The sequence below is a fragment of the Oncorhynchus tshawytscha genome, linkage group LG29 (assembly GCF_018296145.1).
Source record: "Oncorhynchus tshawytscha isolate Ot180627B linkage group LG29, Otsh_v2.0, whole genome shotgun sequence".
NCBI lineage: Eukaryota > Metazoa > Chordata > Actinopteri > Salmoniformes > Salmonidae > Oncorhynchus > Oncorhynchus tshawytscha.
The window spans coordinates 23,027,287-23,043,413 of NC_056457.1; the positions used below are offsets into that span (position 1 = coordinate 23,027,287).

Sequence of the window (16,127 nt, forward strand, 5' to 3'; positions counted from 1 at the left end):
AAGTGACACAATTTTTCTAGTTTAAAGAAATTCATGTTAGCAGGCAATATTAACTAAATATGCAGGTTTACAAAAATAGACTAGTGTATTGATTTTAAGAAAGGCATTGATGTTTATTGTTAGGTACACATTGGTGCAACAGTGCTTTTTTCGCGAATGCGCTTGTTAAATCATCACCCGTTTGGCGAAGTAGGCTATGATTCGATGATAAATTAAAAGGCACCGCATTGATTATATACAACGCAGGACAAGCTAGATAAGCTAGCAATATCATCAACCATGTGTAGTTAACTAGTAACTATGTTAAGATTGATTGATTGTTTTTTTTTGTTTTATAAGTTTAGTGCTAGCTAGCAACTTACCTTGGCTCCTTGCTGCACTCGCATAACAGGTGGTCAGCCTGCCATGCAGTCTTCTCGTGGAGTGCAATGCAATTGTCTTTAATCGGCGTCCAAAAATGCAGATTACAGATTGTTATGAAAACTTGAAATCGGCCCTAATTAATCTGCAATGCCGATTAATTGGTCAACCTCTAATTGTTTTTGTGATTCACCATAGTGAAGATGTAAGCTCAGGTTTTCTGGGTCTCTATATTTTTGGTTGGATAAGTTTCTCAATTTCTTTTAGGTTTTTGCATTCTTCATCAAAATATTTGTCATTGTTGTTAATTTTCTTAGGTTGTCTGCTTGAAATGTTTCAATTTGATAGGAAAGTTAAGAGGTCAAATATACTGTTTAGGTTTTCTACTGCCAAGTTTACACCGTCACTATTACAGTGAAACCTTTTGTACAGGAAGTTGTCTAAAAGGGATTGACTTTGTTGTTGCCTAATAGTTTTTTGGTAGGTTCCCACACTACTTTCCTTCCATCTATAGCAGTTCTTAATATTATTCAGTTCCTTTGGCTTTGATGCGTCATGATTGAGTATTGCTCTGTTCAGTTAGACTGGAATTTTGCAGTGATCTAATAGGGGTGTTAGTGGGCTGACTGTGAACGCTCTGAGAGACTCTGGGTTGAGATCAGTGACAAAGTAGTCTACAGTACTACTGCCAAGAGATGAGCAATAGGTGTACCTACCGTAGGAGTCCCCTCGAAGCCTACCATTGACTATGTACATACCCAGCGTGTGACAGAGCTGCAGGAGTTGTGACACGTTTTTGTTGGTTATGTTGCCGTAGTTGTGCCTAGGGGAGCATATGGGGGAGGGAATGCTGTCACCTCCAGGTAGGTGTTTGTCCCCCTGTGTGCTGAATGTGTCAGGTTCTTGTCCAGTTCTGGCATTTAGGTCGCCACAGACTAGTACATGTTCGTGGGCCTGGAAATGTTCGCTTCTCCATCCTGGAAGGGGAAATCGATCTTCATTAAAGTATGGGGATTCTAGTGGGGGGATATAGGTAGCACACATGATAACATTTGAGTTTTTTCTGTTTAAGATCATTTCCTTTTGAATTTCTAGCCAAATATAAAATGTTCCTGTTTTTGATTAATTTAAAAGATTGCGTTAGGTCTACTCTATACCAATTCTCCCGGAGTCCCTTCCCTGTTTCACACCTGGTAGTTTGGTGGATGGGACTACCAGTTCTCTGTAACCTAGAGAGCAACCAGTGGGTCCATCTCCTCTTCTATACCATGTTTCTTGTAGGATGACAATGTCTGTATTTCTGATTTCTTTGGTGAAGTCACAATTCCTGCTTTTTAGGCCAAAGGCAGATGACCTCAGGCCTTGGATATTCCAAGATGAGATAGGGAAGGCTTTGTGTGCAAAGCTGCTATCAAGGCAAAGGGTGGCTACTTTGAAGAATCTCAAATATAAAATATAGTTTGATTTGTTTAACACTTTTTTGGTTACTACATTATTCCATATGTATTATTTCATAGTGTTGATGTCTTCTATTATTCTACAATGTAGAAAATAGTAAAAAATAAAGAAAAACCCTTGAATGAGTAGGTGTGTCCAAACTTTTGACTGGTACTGTACGTCACTGGATGTTCACAGCCCCGTAGACTAAAACTGCCTCACTGGAGCTTTACAGCCCCGTAGACTAAAACTGCCTCACTGGAGCTTTACAGCCCCGTAGACTAAAACTGCCTCACTGGAGCTTTACAGCCCCGTAGACTAAAACTGCCTCACTGGAGCTTTACAGCCCCTATAGACTAAAACTGCCTCACTGGAGCTTTACAGCCCCTGTAGACTAAAACTGCCTCACTGGAGCTTTACAGCCCCTATAGACTAAAACTGCCTCACTGGAGCTTTACAGCCCCTATAGACTAAAACTGCCTCACTGGAACATTACAGCCCCATAGATTAAAACTGCCTGCAGATAAGTGCAGCTTTACAGCCCCGTAGATTAAAACTGCCTCACTGGAGCTTTACAGCCCCCGTAGATTAAAACTGCCTCACTGGAGCTTTACAGCCCTTGTAGACTAAAACTGCCTCACTGGAGCTTTACAGCCCCTGTAGACTAAAACTGCCTCACTGGAGCTTTACAGCCCCTGTAGACTAAAACTGCCTCACTGGAGCTTTACAGACCATGTAGACTAAAACTGCCTCACTGGAGCTTTACAGCCCCGTAGACTAAAACTGCCTCACTGGAGCTTTACAGCCCCTGTAGACTAAAACTGCCTCACTGGAGCTTTACAGCCCCTGTAGACTAAAACTGCCTCACTGGAGCTTTACAGCCCCGTAGACTAAAACTGCCTCACTGGAGCTTTACAGCCCCTATAGACTAAAACTGCCTCACTGGAACATTACAGCCCCGTAGATTAAAACTGCCTGCAGATCAGTGCAGCTTTACAGCCCCGTAGACTAAAACTGCCTCACTGGAGCTTTACAGCCCCTATAGACTAAAACTGCCTCACTGGAGCTTTACAGCCCCTATAGACTAAAACTGCCTCACTGGAGCTTTACAGCCCCTATAGACTAAAACTGCCTCACTGGAACATTACAGCCCCGTAGATTAAAACTGCCTGCAGATCAGTGCAGCTTTACAGCCCCGTAGATTAAAACTGCCTCACTGGAGCTTTACAGCCCCCGTAGATTAAAACTGCCTCACTGGAGCTTTACAGCCCCGTAGATTAAAACTGCCTCACTGGAGCATTACAGCCCCTGTAGACTAAAACTGCCTCACTGGAGCATTACAGCCCCTGTAGACTAAAACACACACATGTGCACACAGGCACGTACACACACAGGCACAAACACATAGGCAGACACACACACATGCTCATACACATGAGTACACACACACAGAATAGCCAGTCATAGAGACAGATAGAAGTGGGAGAGAAAGAACAACACAGAGAGCAGACCGATGAAGCAGATCAAGGCAGCAGCCCTCTATACAGACAGACTGGTGTAGCCTGACATGTCTTCAGATCAGTGCAGATCAAGGCAGCAGCCCTCTATACAGACAGACTGGTGTAGCCTGACATGTCTTCAGATCAGTGCAGATCAAGGCAGCAGCCCTCTGTACAGACAGACTGGTGTTTTCAGATCTGTTCTACAGGGACACAAAGAAGATTCATAGAGCCATGCTCTAGCCTATATGCTTGTTCATATACAGTGCCTTTTGGATAGTATTCAGACCCCTTGACTTTTTCTACGTTATGTTACAGCCTAATTCTAAAATTGATTTAAACAAAATTTTACTCATTATTCTACATACAATATCCCATAATGACAAAACAGGTTTTTAGAATTACAATAAAAAATGAAATATCACAAAAAAAATTACAATAAAAAATGAAATATCACATTTACATAAGTATTCAGACCCTTTACTCAGTACTTCGTTGAACACTTTTGGCAGTGATTACAGCCTTGAGTCTTCTTGGGTATGACGCTACAAGCTTGGCACACCTTATTTGGGATCCTCTCAAGCTCTGTCAGGTTGGATGGGGAGCATTGCTGCACAGATATTTTCAGGTCTCTCAATAGATGTTCAATCGGGTTCAATACCGGGCTCTGGCTGGGCCAGTCAAGGACATTCAGATACTTGTCCCGAAGCCACTCCTGCCTTGTCTTGGCTGTGGGCTTAGGGTCGTTGTCCTGTTGGAAGGTGAAACATCACACCAGTCTGAGGTCCTGAGCACTTTAGAGCAGGTTTCATCAAGGATCTCTCTTTACTTTGCTCCGTTCATCTTTGGCTCGATCCTGACAAGTCTCCCAGTCCCTGCTGCTGATAAACAGCCCCACAGCATGATGCTGCCTCCACCATGCTTCACCGTAGGGATGGTGTAAGGTTTCCTCCAGATGTGACACTTGGCATTCAGGCCAAAGAGTTCAATCTTGGTTTCATCAGACCAGAGAATCTTGTTTCCTATGGTCTGAGTCTTTATGTGCCTTTTGGCAAACTCCAATTGGGCTGTCATGTGCCTTTTACTGAGGAGGGGCTTCCGTCTGGCCACTCTACCATAAAGACCTGATTGGTGGAGTGCTGCAGAGATGGTTGTCCTTCTGGAAGGTTCTCCCATCTCCACAGAGGAACTCTGGAGTTCTGTCAGAGTGACCATTGGGTTCTTGGTCACCTCCCTGACCAAGGCCCTTCTCCCCTGATTGCTCAGTTTGGCTAGGTGGCCAGCTCTAGGAAGAGTCTTGGGGGTTCCAAACTCGTTCCATTTAAGAATGATGGAGGCCACTGTGTTCTTGGGGACCTTCAATGCTGCAGACATTTTTTGGTACCCTTCCTCAGATCTGTGCCTCAACACAATCCTGTCTCTGAGCTCTACGGACAATTCCTTTAACCTCATGGCTTGATTTTTGCTCTGACATGCACTGTCAACTGTGTGATCTTATATAGACCGGTGTGTGTCTTTCCAAATCATGTCCAATCAATTGAATCACGGGTGGACTCTATTCAAGTTGTAGAGACATCTGAAGGATAATCAATGGAAACAGGATGCACCCGATCTCAATTTTGAGTCTCATAGCAAAGGGTCTGAATACTTATGTAAATGAAGTATTTTATTATTTTTATTTTTTGGAAATATTTTTAGAAATCTGTTTTCACTTTGTCATGATGGGATATGGTGTGTAGATTGCTGAGGAAACAGTGTTTATTTAATACATTTTAGAATATGGCTGTAACATAACAATAGTTAGAGAAAATCAAGGGATCTGAATACTTTCCGGTATGTAAATAGGGTAGAAGAGTTGATTTTAAAAGGAAATATAAATAATGATTTAATAACTGTGAATAATGATTTAATGACTCTGCATGTGATTAAAAAGCCCTTGTTATCGGCTTCTGTTATTCTGCTCGTACTAGACTGTAAAGTGGCCCTGAAACCACACCTGATTAAATGGCATGTACTGTAGCACACTAACTTGACCCTCAAGGAGATTTTGAATAAAAAATTAGCCTCGTAAGCAATATCAACAATTGAGCTGTCACTATTTTAGTGGCCTTTGTTAATAATAAGAGGTTAGTATTCTTTGGAGGGCTCTGATGAGTGTTGCTATACTGTATGTTTTAAGCACTTCCTAGACTCCCCCTGAGTCAGTGTTGAGAGAGCTAAAATCCACATTCACTCAGTGCATAGCAGAGTGAATTGTGCCACAGCACAGTGGCACAACACCCAGACTCCTCTCGGTGAGGGCATGTCTAGAACTGTCACAATGACTGGGTGTGTTGGAGTGTGGAATGTCTACCCAACACCAAAACACAAGAGGGTGTATTGTAAAACACACTCACATACTCATTGCAGGCCAACTTCTTAATGAGTTTGTTTGCATGCACACGCAAGTGTGTGTATCCCAACGCTCTTAACCGCTAGGCTACCTGCCGTCTTAAGAGGTTCTTATCCACATCCTGGTGTGTCCCACGTACAGAATTAATCAACACTTCACTGTGACTCCCTAGACATTTACAAGGAGCCGTGGATGAGAGAGAAGCTAGATAATCAGCTAAATGCACTATTCATTAATAAGCAGGCTCCCTACATCACTATTCATTAATAAGCAGGCTCCCTACCTCACTATTCATTAATAAGCAGGCTCCCTACATCACTATTCATTAATAAGCAGGCTCCCTACCTCACTATTCATTAATAAGCAGGCTCCCTACATCACTATTCATTAATAAGCAGGCTCCCTACATCATTATTCATTAATAAGCAGGCTCCCTACCTCACTATTCATTAATAAGCAGGATCCCTACATCACTATTCATTAATAAGCAGGATCCCTACCTCACTATTCATTAATAAGCAGGCTCCCTACCTCACTATTCATTAATAAGCAGGCTCCCTACCTCACTATTCATTAATAAGCAGGCTCCCAACATCACTATTCATTAATAAGCAGGCTCCCTACATCACTATTCATTAATAAGAAGGCTCCCTACATCACTATTCATTAATAAGAAGGCTCCCTACATCACTATTCATTAATAAGCAGGCTCCCTAACTCACTATTCATTAATAAGCAGGCTCCCTAACTCACTATTCATTAATAAGCAGGCTCCCTACCTCACTATTCATTAATAAGCACTACCTCACTATTCATTAATAAGCAGGCTCCCAACATCACTATTCATTAATAAGCAGGCTCACTATTCATTAATAGGCTCCCTACATCACTATTCATTCACTATTCATTAGCAGGCTCCCTAACTCACTATTCATTAATAAGCAGGCTCCCTACCTCACTATTCATTAATAAGCAGGCTCCCTAACTCACTATTCATTAATAAGCAGGCTCCCTAACTCACTATTCATTAATAAGCAGGCTCCCTACCTCACTATTCATTAATAAGCAGGCTTCCTACCTCACTATTCATTCATTACTGCTGTCAGTGCCTGCTATCTGCTATTCCCAATGATGTCATTAGTTTAGTAAAATACAGCAGAATTTACCCTCCCCTTTGACTGTTACCTCAATGTTTCTAACGGTTTCTCCCTCCCTCTCTTTCTCTCTCTTGTTTCAGAGGAAATAAAGGAAGAGTCTGAAAAATTAAGGTACGTTTGTTTTAATTCTGTTCAGGAAAACATCCGGGTTAATTTAGGTGATTTACTGAATGTTTCTGCCTGTACAGTTCTTGTACATTTGAACGCTTGTCTTGAAAGCAAACCTCGCCTTAGCGTGCCCTTGAGTATAAAGTGTGTGTGTGTGTCCTCCAGTGTGTTTATTTGTCTCTCCAGCTGGTCTACTTCTAAAAGCCCTTCTCCCTGTCATTAATGGCTTTTTTCATGGACCCCTGTCTAGTGCCCAGCTCTAACCTGTGTGTGTGTGTGTGTGTGTGTGTGTGTGTGTGTGTGTGTGTGTGTGTGTGTGTGTGGGTGTGTGTGTGTTAGAGAGAGAAATGGAAAGAAAGTAAAGCTGGCTTTCACCTGGGTGTGTTTGTGGAGCTTTTCTGCCCGGTAACTGGGTCTGAGGAATGAAATGTACCATGAGTACCAGTCCTTTCCTCCTCCTCTTTCTCTCCCTCCATTTCCCTTCCTATCTCTGTATCTCTGCCCCTCGAGAGACCCACAGCAGAACTGGATGATCAGGGCTGGATCACAATGTTCCAGCTAGGCTAGCTCTGCCAAAATGAGACCCCTGGGGTCGGCTAGGGGAGCTAGGCTGGGGGTGGGTAAGGAGAGGTGGGCTGAGGGGGTGGGTAGAGGAGCTAGGCTGATGGGGTGGGTAAGGAGAGGTGGGTAGAGGAGCTAGGCTGGGGGGGGTAAGGAGAGGTGGGCTGAGGGGGTGGGTAGAGGAGCTAGGCTGAGGGGGTGGGTAGAGGAGCTAGGCTGAGGGGGGGGTGGGTAAGGAGAGGTGGGCTGAGGGGGTGGGTAGAGGAGCTAGGCTGAGGGGGTGGGTAGAGGAGCTAAGCTGGGGGTGGGTAGAGGAGCTAGGCTGTGGGGGGGTGGGTAGAGGAGCTAGGCTGAGGGGGTGGGTAGAGGAGCTAAGCTGGGGGTGGGTAGAGGAGCTAGGCTGAGGGGGTGGGTAGAGGAGCTAAGCTGGGGGTGGGTAGAGGAGCTAAGCTGGGGGTGGGTAGAGAAGCTAGGCTGAGGGGGTGGGTAGAGGAGCTAGGATGAGGGGTGGGTAGGGAGAGGTGGGCTGGGGGTGGGTAGAGGAGCTAAGCTGTGGGGGTGGATAGAGGAGCTAGGCTGTGGGGGTGGCTAGAGGAGCTAGGCTGTGGGGGTGGCTAGAGGAGCTAGGCTGTGGGGGTGGCTAGAGGAGCCAAGCTGGGGGATGGGTAGGGAGAGGTGGGCTGAGGGGGTGGCTAGTGGAGCTAAGCTGGGGGTGGGTAGAGAGAGGTGGGCTGAGGGGGTGGCTAGAGGAGCTAGGCTGAGGGGGTGGGTAGAGGAGCTAGGCTATGGGGGTGAATAGAGGAGCTAGGCTGTGGGGGTGGCTAGAGGAGCTAGGCTGAGGGGGTGGGTGGGTGGGGGAGAGGTGGGCTGAGGCTGGGGGTGGCTAGAGGAGCTAGGCTGAGGGGGTGGGTAGGGAGAGGGGGTGGCTAGAGGAGCTAGGCTGAGGGGGTGGGTAGGGAGAGGGGGTGGCTAGAGGAGCTAGGCTGAGGGGGTGCGTAGGGAGAGGTGGGCTGAGGGGGTGGGAAGAGGGAGGTGGACTAGGTGGGAGGGCCGATTCACTGGATCGTACAGACACTGTATCTAAGCTTCCTCCCACAGATGACTTGCCCAAATGGGCTCATTTTTGGTGGGGGAGGAGGAGGGATGTAGGGAGTCCATATACAGACACCTAACCTTTCACTAAGGTGCCCTGCCCTCCAGGTTTCAGAAAAGTAATAAGAAACACTCCTAACATCACTAATCCCCAAGGATCTTTTGTAAGCAAAAAATTGTCAAAAATGTTAAGCCCAAAAGCAACGGTAGCTAAATATATTGTTAGCTTTCTCTCGTCTGGCTAAACCTACATTTATGTAAATTATGAACATGATCAAGTAAATCCTGTATGTTGCTTATTAGAGGGGAGAACGCATGCTGAACAGGGAGGATCTCAAGGACTCATGACTCAGACCCATGCGTAGAATTAGCATAAGTAGAATGGACATTACCATTCAAAACAACGTCTGGAGGCTTTATTGGTTGTTATATTTGAAATGCTCAATCATGCTTATCATATCATCTTTCAGAATTCTGTATGCTTTCTCTTCTCTTCCTTATCCACCTCTTTCTCTCGCTCTCACTTTCTAGTTCTCTCCCGCACTCTTTCTCTCACTCTTTCTCTCCTGCTCTCTCTCTCGTGTACCACTGCACTCTGTGAGGTTATCCCTCTAAAGAAGCTGAAGTCATCCCTTTCTCTCTGCCAAGACAAACACAGCCCTTCCCTTCTCTCTCTCCCCCTCTCTCTTCTTCTCTCATGTCCTCCATCCTAGGATCAGAGCTCAGTGCAGTCTGGGTGTGGTTGTTCTGCTGAATAATATTTTAGCCCACAGCCAAGGACACCTGGTTTAGATCTATAATATTTTAGCCCTCAGCCTCCCGAATGACGCAGGGGTCTAAGGCACTGCATCTCAATGCTAGAGGCGTCACAACAGACCCTGGTTCGTTCCCGGGCTGTATCACAACTGGCCGTGATCGGGAGTCCCATAGGGCGGCGCACAATTGGCCCAGCGGCGTCCGGGTTAGGAGAGGGTTTGGCCGGGGTAGGCCATCATTGTAAAATAAGAATATGTTCTTAACTGACTTGCCTAGTTTAAAAAATAAATAATCAGCCAAGGACCCCTGGTTTAGATGTGTAATATTTTAGCCCACAGCCAAGGACCCCTGGTTTAGATGTGTAATATTTTAGCCCACAGCCAAGGACCCCTGGTTTAGATGTGTAATATTTTAGCCCACAGCCAAGGACCCCTGGTTTAGATGTGTAATATTTTAGCCCACAGCCAAGGACCCCTGGTTTAGATGTGTAATATTTTAGCCCACAGCCAAGGACCCCTGGTTTAGATGTGTAATATTTTAGCCCACAGCCAAGGACCCCTGGTTTAGATGTGTAATATTTTAGCCCACAGCCAAGGACCCCTGGTTTAGATGTGTAATATTTTAGCCCACAGCCAAGGACCCCTGGTTTAGATGTGTAATATTTTAGCCCACAGCCAAGGACCACTGGTTTAGATGTGTAATCAAGGACCCCTGGTTTTTAGCCCACAGCCAAGGACCCCTGGTTTAGATGTGTAATATTTTAGCCCACTGGTTTAGATGTGTAATATTTTAGCCAGCCAAGGACCCCTGGTTTACATGTGGCCCACAGCCAAGGACCCTGGTTTAGATGTGTAATATTTTAGCCCACAGCCAAGGACCCTGGTTTAGATGTGTAATATTTTAGCCCACAGCCAAGGACCCTGGTTTAGATGTGTAATATTTTAGCCCACAGCCAAGGCCTCCCCTGGTTTAGGATGTGTAATATTTTAGCCCACAGCCAAGGACCCTGGTTTAGATGTGTAATATTTTAGCCCACAGCCAAGGACCCTGGTTTAGATGTGTAATATTTTAGCCCACAGCCAAGGACCCTGGTTTAGATGTGTAATATTTTAGCCCACAGCCAAGGACCCTGGTTTAGATGTGTAATATTTTAGCCCACAGCCAAGGACCCTGGTTTAGATGTGTAATATTTTAGCCCACAGCCAAGGACCCCTGGTTTAGATGTGTAATATTTTAGCCCACAGCCAAGGACCCCTGGTTTAGATGTGTAATATTTTAGCCCACAGCCAAGGCCCAGCCCACAGCCAAGGACCCTGGTTTAGATGTGTAATATTTTAGCCCACAGCCAAGGACCCTGGTTTAGATGTGTAATATTTTAGCCCTGGTTTAGATGTGTAATACAGCCAAGGACCCCTGGTTTAGATGTGTAATATTTTAGCCCACAGCCAAGGACCCTGGTTTAGATGTGTAATATTTTAGCCCACAGCCAAGGACCCTGGTTTAGATGTGTAATATTTTAGCCCACAGCCAAGGACCCCTGGTTTAGATGTGTAATATTTTAGCCCACAGCCAAGGACCCTGGTTTAGATGTGTAATATTTTAGCCCACAGCCAAGGACCCTGGTTTAGATGTGTAATATTTTAGCCCACAGCCAAGGACCCTGGTTTAGATGTGTAATATTTTAGCCCACAGCCAAGGACCCCCAGCCCACAGCCAAGGACCCCTGGTTTAGATGTGTAATATTTTAGCCCACAGCCAAGGACCCTGGTTTAGATGTGTAATATTTTTAGCCCACAAGGATGGTTTAGATGTGTAATATTTTAGCCCACAGCCAAGGACCCCTGGTTTAGATGTGTAATATTTTAGCCCACAGCCAAGGACCCTGGTTTAGATGTGTAATATTTTAGCCCACAGCCAAGGACCCTGGTTTAGATGTGTAATATTTTAGCCCACAGCCAAGGACCCCTGGTTTAGAGGACCCTGGTTTAGATGTGTAATATTTTAGCCCACAGCCAAGGACCCCTGGTTTAGATGTGTAATATTTTAGCCCACAGCCAAGGACCCTGGTTTAGATGTGTAATATTTTAGCCCACAGCCAAGGACCCTGGTTTAGATGTGTAATATTTTAGCCCACAGCCAAGGACCCCTGGTTTAGATGTGTAATATTTTAGCCCACAGCCAAGGACCCTGGTTTAGATGTGTAATATTTTAGCCCACAGCCAAGGAAGGACCCTGGTTTAGATGTGTAATATTTTAGCCCACAGCCAAGGACCCCTGGTTTAGATGTGTAATATTTTAGCCCACAGCCAAGGACCCCTGGTTTAGATGTGTAATATTTTAGCCCACAGCCAAGGACCCTGGTTTAGATGTGTAATATTTTAGCCCACAGCCAAGGACCCTGGTTTAGATGTGTAATATTTTAGCCCACAGCCAAGGACCCCTGGTTTAGATGTGTAATATTTTAGCCCACAGCCAAGGACCCCTGGTTTAGATGTGTAATATTTTAGCCCACAGCCAAGGACCCCTGGTTTAGATGTGTAATATTTTAGCCCACAGCCAAGGACCCTGGTTTAGATGTGTAATATTTTAGCCCACAGCCAAGGACCCTGGTTTAGATGTGTAATATTTTAGCCCACAGCCAAGGACCCTGGTTTAGATGTGTAATATTTTAGCCCACAGCCAAGGACCCCTGGTTTACATGTGTAATATTTTAGCCCACAGCCAAGGACCCTGGTTTAGATGTGTAATATTTTAGCCCACAGCCAAGGACCACCCTGGTTTAGATGTGTAATATTTTAGCCCACAGCCAAGGACCCTGGTTTAGATGTGTAATATTTTAGCCCACAGCCAAGGACCCCTGGTTTAGATGTGTAATATTTTAGCCCACAGCCAAGGACCCTGGTTTAGATGTGTAATATTTTAGCCCACAGCCAAGGACCCTGGTTTAGATGTGTAATATTTTAGCCCACAGCCAAGGACCCTGGTTTAGATGTGTAATATTTTAGCCCACAGCCAAGGACCCCTGGTTTAGATGTGTAATATTTTAGCCCACAGCCAAGGACCCTGGTTTAGATGTGTAATATTTTAGCCCACAGCCAAGGACCCTGGTTTAGATGTGTAATATTTTAGCCCACAGCCAAGGACCCAAGGACCCTGGTTTAGATGTGTAATATTTTTAGGACCCTGGTTTAGTGTAATATTTTAGCCCACAGCCAAGGACCCTGGTTTAGATGTGTAATATTTTAGCCCACAGCCAAGGACCCTGGTTTAGATGTGTAATATTTTAGCCCACAGCCAAGGACCCTGGTTTAGATGTGTAATATTTTAGCCCACAGCCAAGGACCCTGGTTTAGATGTGTAATATTTTAGCCCACAGCCAAGGACCCTGGTTTAGATGTGTAATATTTTAGCCCACAGCCAAGGACCCCTGGTTTAGATGTGTAATATTTTAGCCCACAGCCAAGGACCCCTGGTTTAGATGTGTAATATTTTAGCCCACAGCCAAGGACCCTGGTTTAGATGTGTAATATTTTAGCCCACAGCCAAGGACCCTGGTTTAGATGTGTAATATTTTAGCCCACAGCCAAGGACCCCTGGTTTAGATGTGTAATATTTTAGCCCACAGCCAAGGACCCCTGGTTTAGATGTGTAATATTTTAGCCCACAGCCAAGGACCCTGGTTTAGATGTGTAATATTTTAGCCCACAGCCAAGGACCCCTGGTTTAGATGTGTAATATTTTAGCCCACAGCCAAGGACCCTGGTTTAGATGTGTAATATTTTAGCCCACAGCCAAGGACCCCTGGTTTAGATGTGTAATATTTTAGCCCACAGCCAAGGACCCTGGTTTAGATGTGTAATATTTTAGCCCACAGCCAAGGACCCCTGGTTTAGATGTGTAATATTTTAGCCCACAGCCAAGGACCCTGGTTTAGATGTGTAATATTTTAGCCCACAGCCAAGGACCCTGGTTTAGATGTGTAATATTTTAGCCCACAGCCAAGGACCCCTGGTTTAGATCTGGGATCCATAAAGACAGACAACACTTACAAATATGGCTTTTTCCTTGGTTTTATTCCTTAGCAACAGTCACAAGGATGCAATTGTGTCCACAAAGGCTTTTGACAGCATAAAGACAGTCAACAGAGTCGGAGCTGAGAGCATTATTATCAAGTGTATGACACCATGGATCTCTCATACTTTGCAGTTGTGTTTCTTTGTAAAAGTTTGCTGCTTACAGTGTATTAAATTGAGCTGCATACAGCACATGTATAAATATGTAAACAGTACACTGTTAGTAGTCTGTGCATGCTAGAATAAATGTTGGTTTAAATCTAGGTTATATTTTTAGCATTCTTTGAGTAGAGGACAGACTAGGTTGTATGATCTTGGTTTGCTTTTCCCTTGGTCTCTTCTCTCCAGTCCTCCTCCAGACAGCAAATCAGATTCTAGCACTCTTCCGCCAATCAAATCAAAGACCAGCTTCGTCGAGGCCGACAAGTACTTCCTGCCGTTTGAGTTGGCATGTCAGTCCAAATGTCCCCGCATCGTCATCACATCACTAGACTGTTTGCAGGTCAGTGGCAGAGGAGGTCAGGACGTGACCCCTGTTTGTCTATGCTACAGGATTCTATTCATTGGCGGTTCTCCTCCATTAATGATGTCTTTATTGCTTCGTTCATACATAGTACAGTTCATGTGTATATGGGGTGTTTCTGAATAGGATTCAGGAGTTTGTGTTTTTCTGACTGTCTTCCTCTGTGTGTTTTGGGTGTGTCTTGTAGAAGCTGATAGCGTACGGCCACCTGACAGGCAGCGGTCCAGACAGCGCGGCCCCGGGCAAGAAGCTCATCGACAGGATCATCGAGACCATCTGCGGCTGCTTCCAGGGACCACAGACAGATGAGGGGGTGCAGCTACAGATCATTAAGGTCGGCTACTGCAGTTCTATGGTCTCTCTGCTGGGAACTGGGTGTGTTTTGGATACTGTGTCCAGCTATTGTTGGTTTCTGGGCTTTCCCGCATGGGGATTATTTGGAATCACGAATAGTGTTATATATCTGTATAGTGAGTCTGTCTGTGTGTTACGTTCACCTGTAGACAGAAGGGTAGTGGTTAAGGGAAGTGCACTAAGCAGTGGATGAGAGAAGTACACTGAGGTTAATGCACTAAGTAGTGATGGATGACGAGAAGTGCACTTAGAAGTGGTTGAGGGAGGTATACAGATCTACTATCTTAATTTGATCACTATGTTGTCACAGAGAATTTCCTGCGTAGCAGGAAATGAAAATTGTAGTGTATTCAAGGTTTAACAAGTATTCTAAAGTTTGTCATTTCCAATTTAAAGTTTCAGAATTGATTTGCCTTAGCAGAAAATGTATCAAATGTCCATTAATTTTAGTCTACATAATAATTCACATTTCCTGTTGCTGCAAGATGACTTTCCTGCTGTGAAAAGGGTCATATTAAGACTGCTAAGAAGTGATGACTGACAGTAAGTGCTGTGAGTCTGAGGGCCTGATGTCTTGCAGGAACAGTGTTCTTTCCTAGTAAATCAAATCAAATCAAATTTTATTTGTCACATACACATGGTTAGCAGATGTTAATGCGAGTGTAGCGAAATGCTTGTGCTTCTAGTTCCGACAATGCAGTAATAACGAACAAGTAATCTAACTAACAATTCCAAAAAAAAAAAAATACTGTCTTATACACAGTGTAAGGGGATAAAGAATATGTACATAAGGATATATGAATGAGTGATGGTACAGAGCAGCATAGGCAAGATACAGTAGATGATATCGAGTACAGTATATACATATGAGATGAGTATGTAAACCAAGTGGCATAGTTAAAGTGGCTAGTGATACATGTATTACATAAGGATGCAGTCGATGATATAGAGTACAGTATCTACGTATGCATATGAGATGAATAATGTAGGGTAAGTAACATTATATAAGGTAGCATTGTTTAAAGTGGCTAGTGATATATTTACATCATTTCCCATCAATTCCCATGATTAAAGTGGCTGGAGTAGAGTCAGTGTCATTGACAGTGTGTTGGCAGTAGCCACTCAATGTTAGTGGTGGCTGTTTAACAGTCTGATGGCCTTGAGATAGAAGCTGTTTTTCAGTCTCTCGGTCCCAGCTTTGATGCACCTGTACTGACCTCGCCTTCTGGATGACAGCGGGGTGAACAGGCAGTGGCTCGGGTGGTTGATGTCCTTGATGATCTTTATGGCCTTCCTGTAGCATCGGGTGGTGTAGGTGTCCTGGAGGGCAGGTAGTTTGCCCCGGTGATGCGTTGTGCAGACCTCACTACCCTCTGGAGAGCCTTACAGTTGAGGGCGGTGCAGTTGCCATACCAGGCGGTGATACAGCCCGCCAGGATGCTCTCGATTGTGCATCTGTAGAAGTTTGTGAGTGCTTTTGGTGACAAGCCGAATTTCTTCAGCCTCCTGAGGTTGAAGAGGCGCTGCTGCGCCTTCCTCACGATGCTGTCTGTGTGAGTGGACCAATTCAGTTTGTCTGTGATGTGTATGCCGAGGAACTTAAAACTTGCTACCCTCTCCACTACTGTTCCATCGATGTGGATGGGGGGGTGTTCCCTCTGCTGTTTCCTGAAGTCCACAATCATCTCCTTAGTTTTGTTGACGTTGAGTGTGAGGTTATTTTCCTGACACCACACTCCGAGGGCCCTCACCTCCTCCCTGTAGGCCGTCTCGTCGTTGTTGGTAATCAAGCCTACCACTGTTGTGTCGTCCGCA

The 16,127-nt window shown here is 44.9% G+C and overlaps 1 protein-coding gene across 3 annotated transcripts in view; it reads left to right on the top strand.

Moving 5' to 3' along the window:
* Positions 1-16,127, top strand: part of LOC112233603 (brefeldin A-inhibited guanine nucleotide-exchange protein 1) — a 105,510-nt gene that overhangs the window by 29,074 nt on the left and 60,309 nt on the right. For all 3 annotated transcript variants that reach the window (XM_042308903.1, XM_042308904.1, XM_042308905.1), the window contains exons 2-4: positions 6,926-6,956; positions 13,784-13,937; positions 14,146-14,292. In XM_042308903.1, coding sequence (XP_042164837.1) covers positions 6,926-6,956; positions 13,784-13,937; positions 14,146-14,292 — 332 coding nt within the window. The remainder of the gene's footprint in view (positions 1-6,925; positions 6,957-13,783; positions 13,938-14,145; positions 14,293-16,127) is intronic.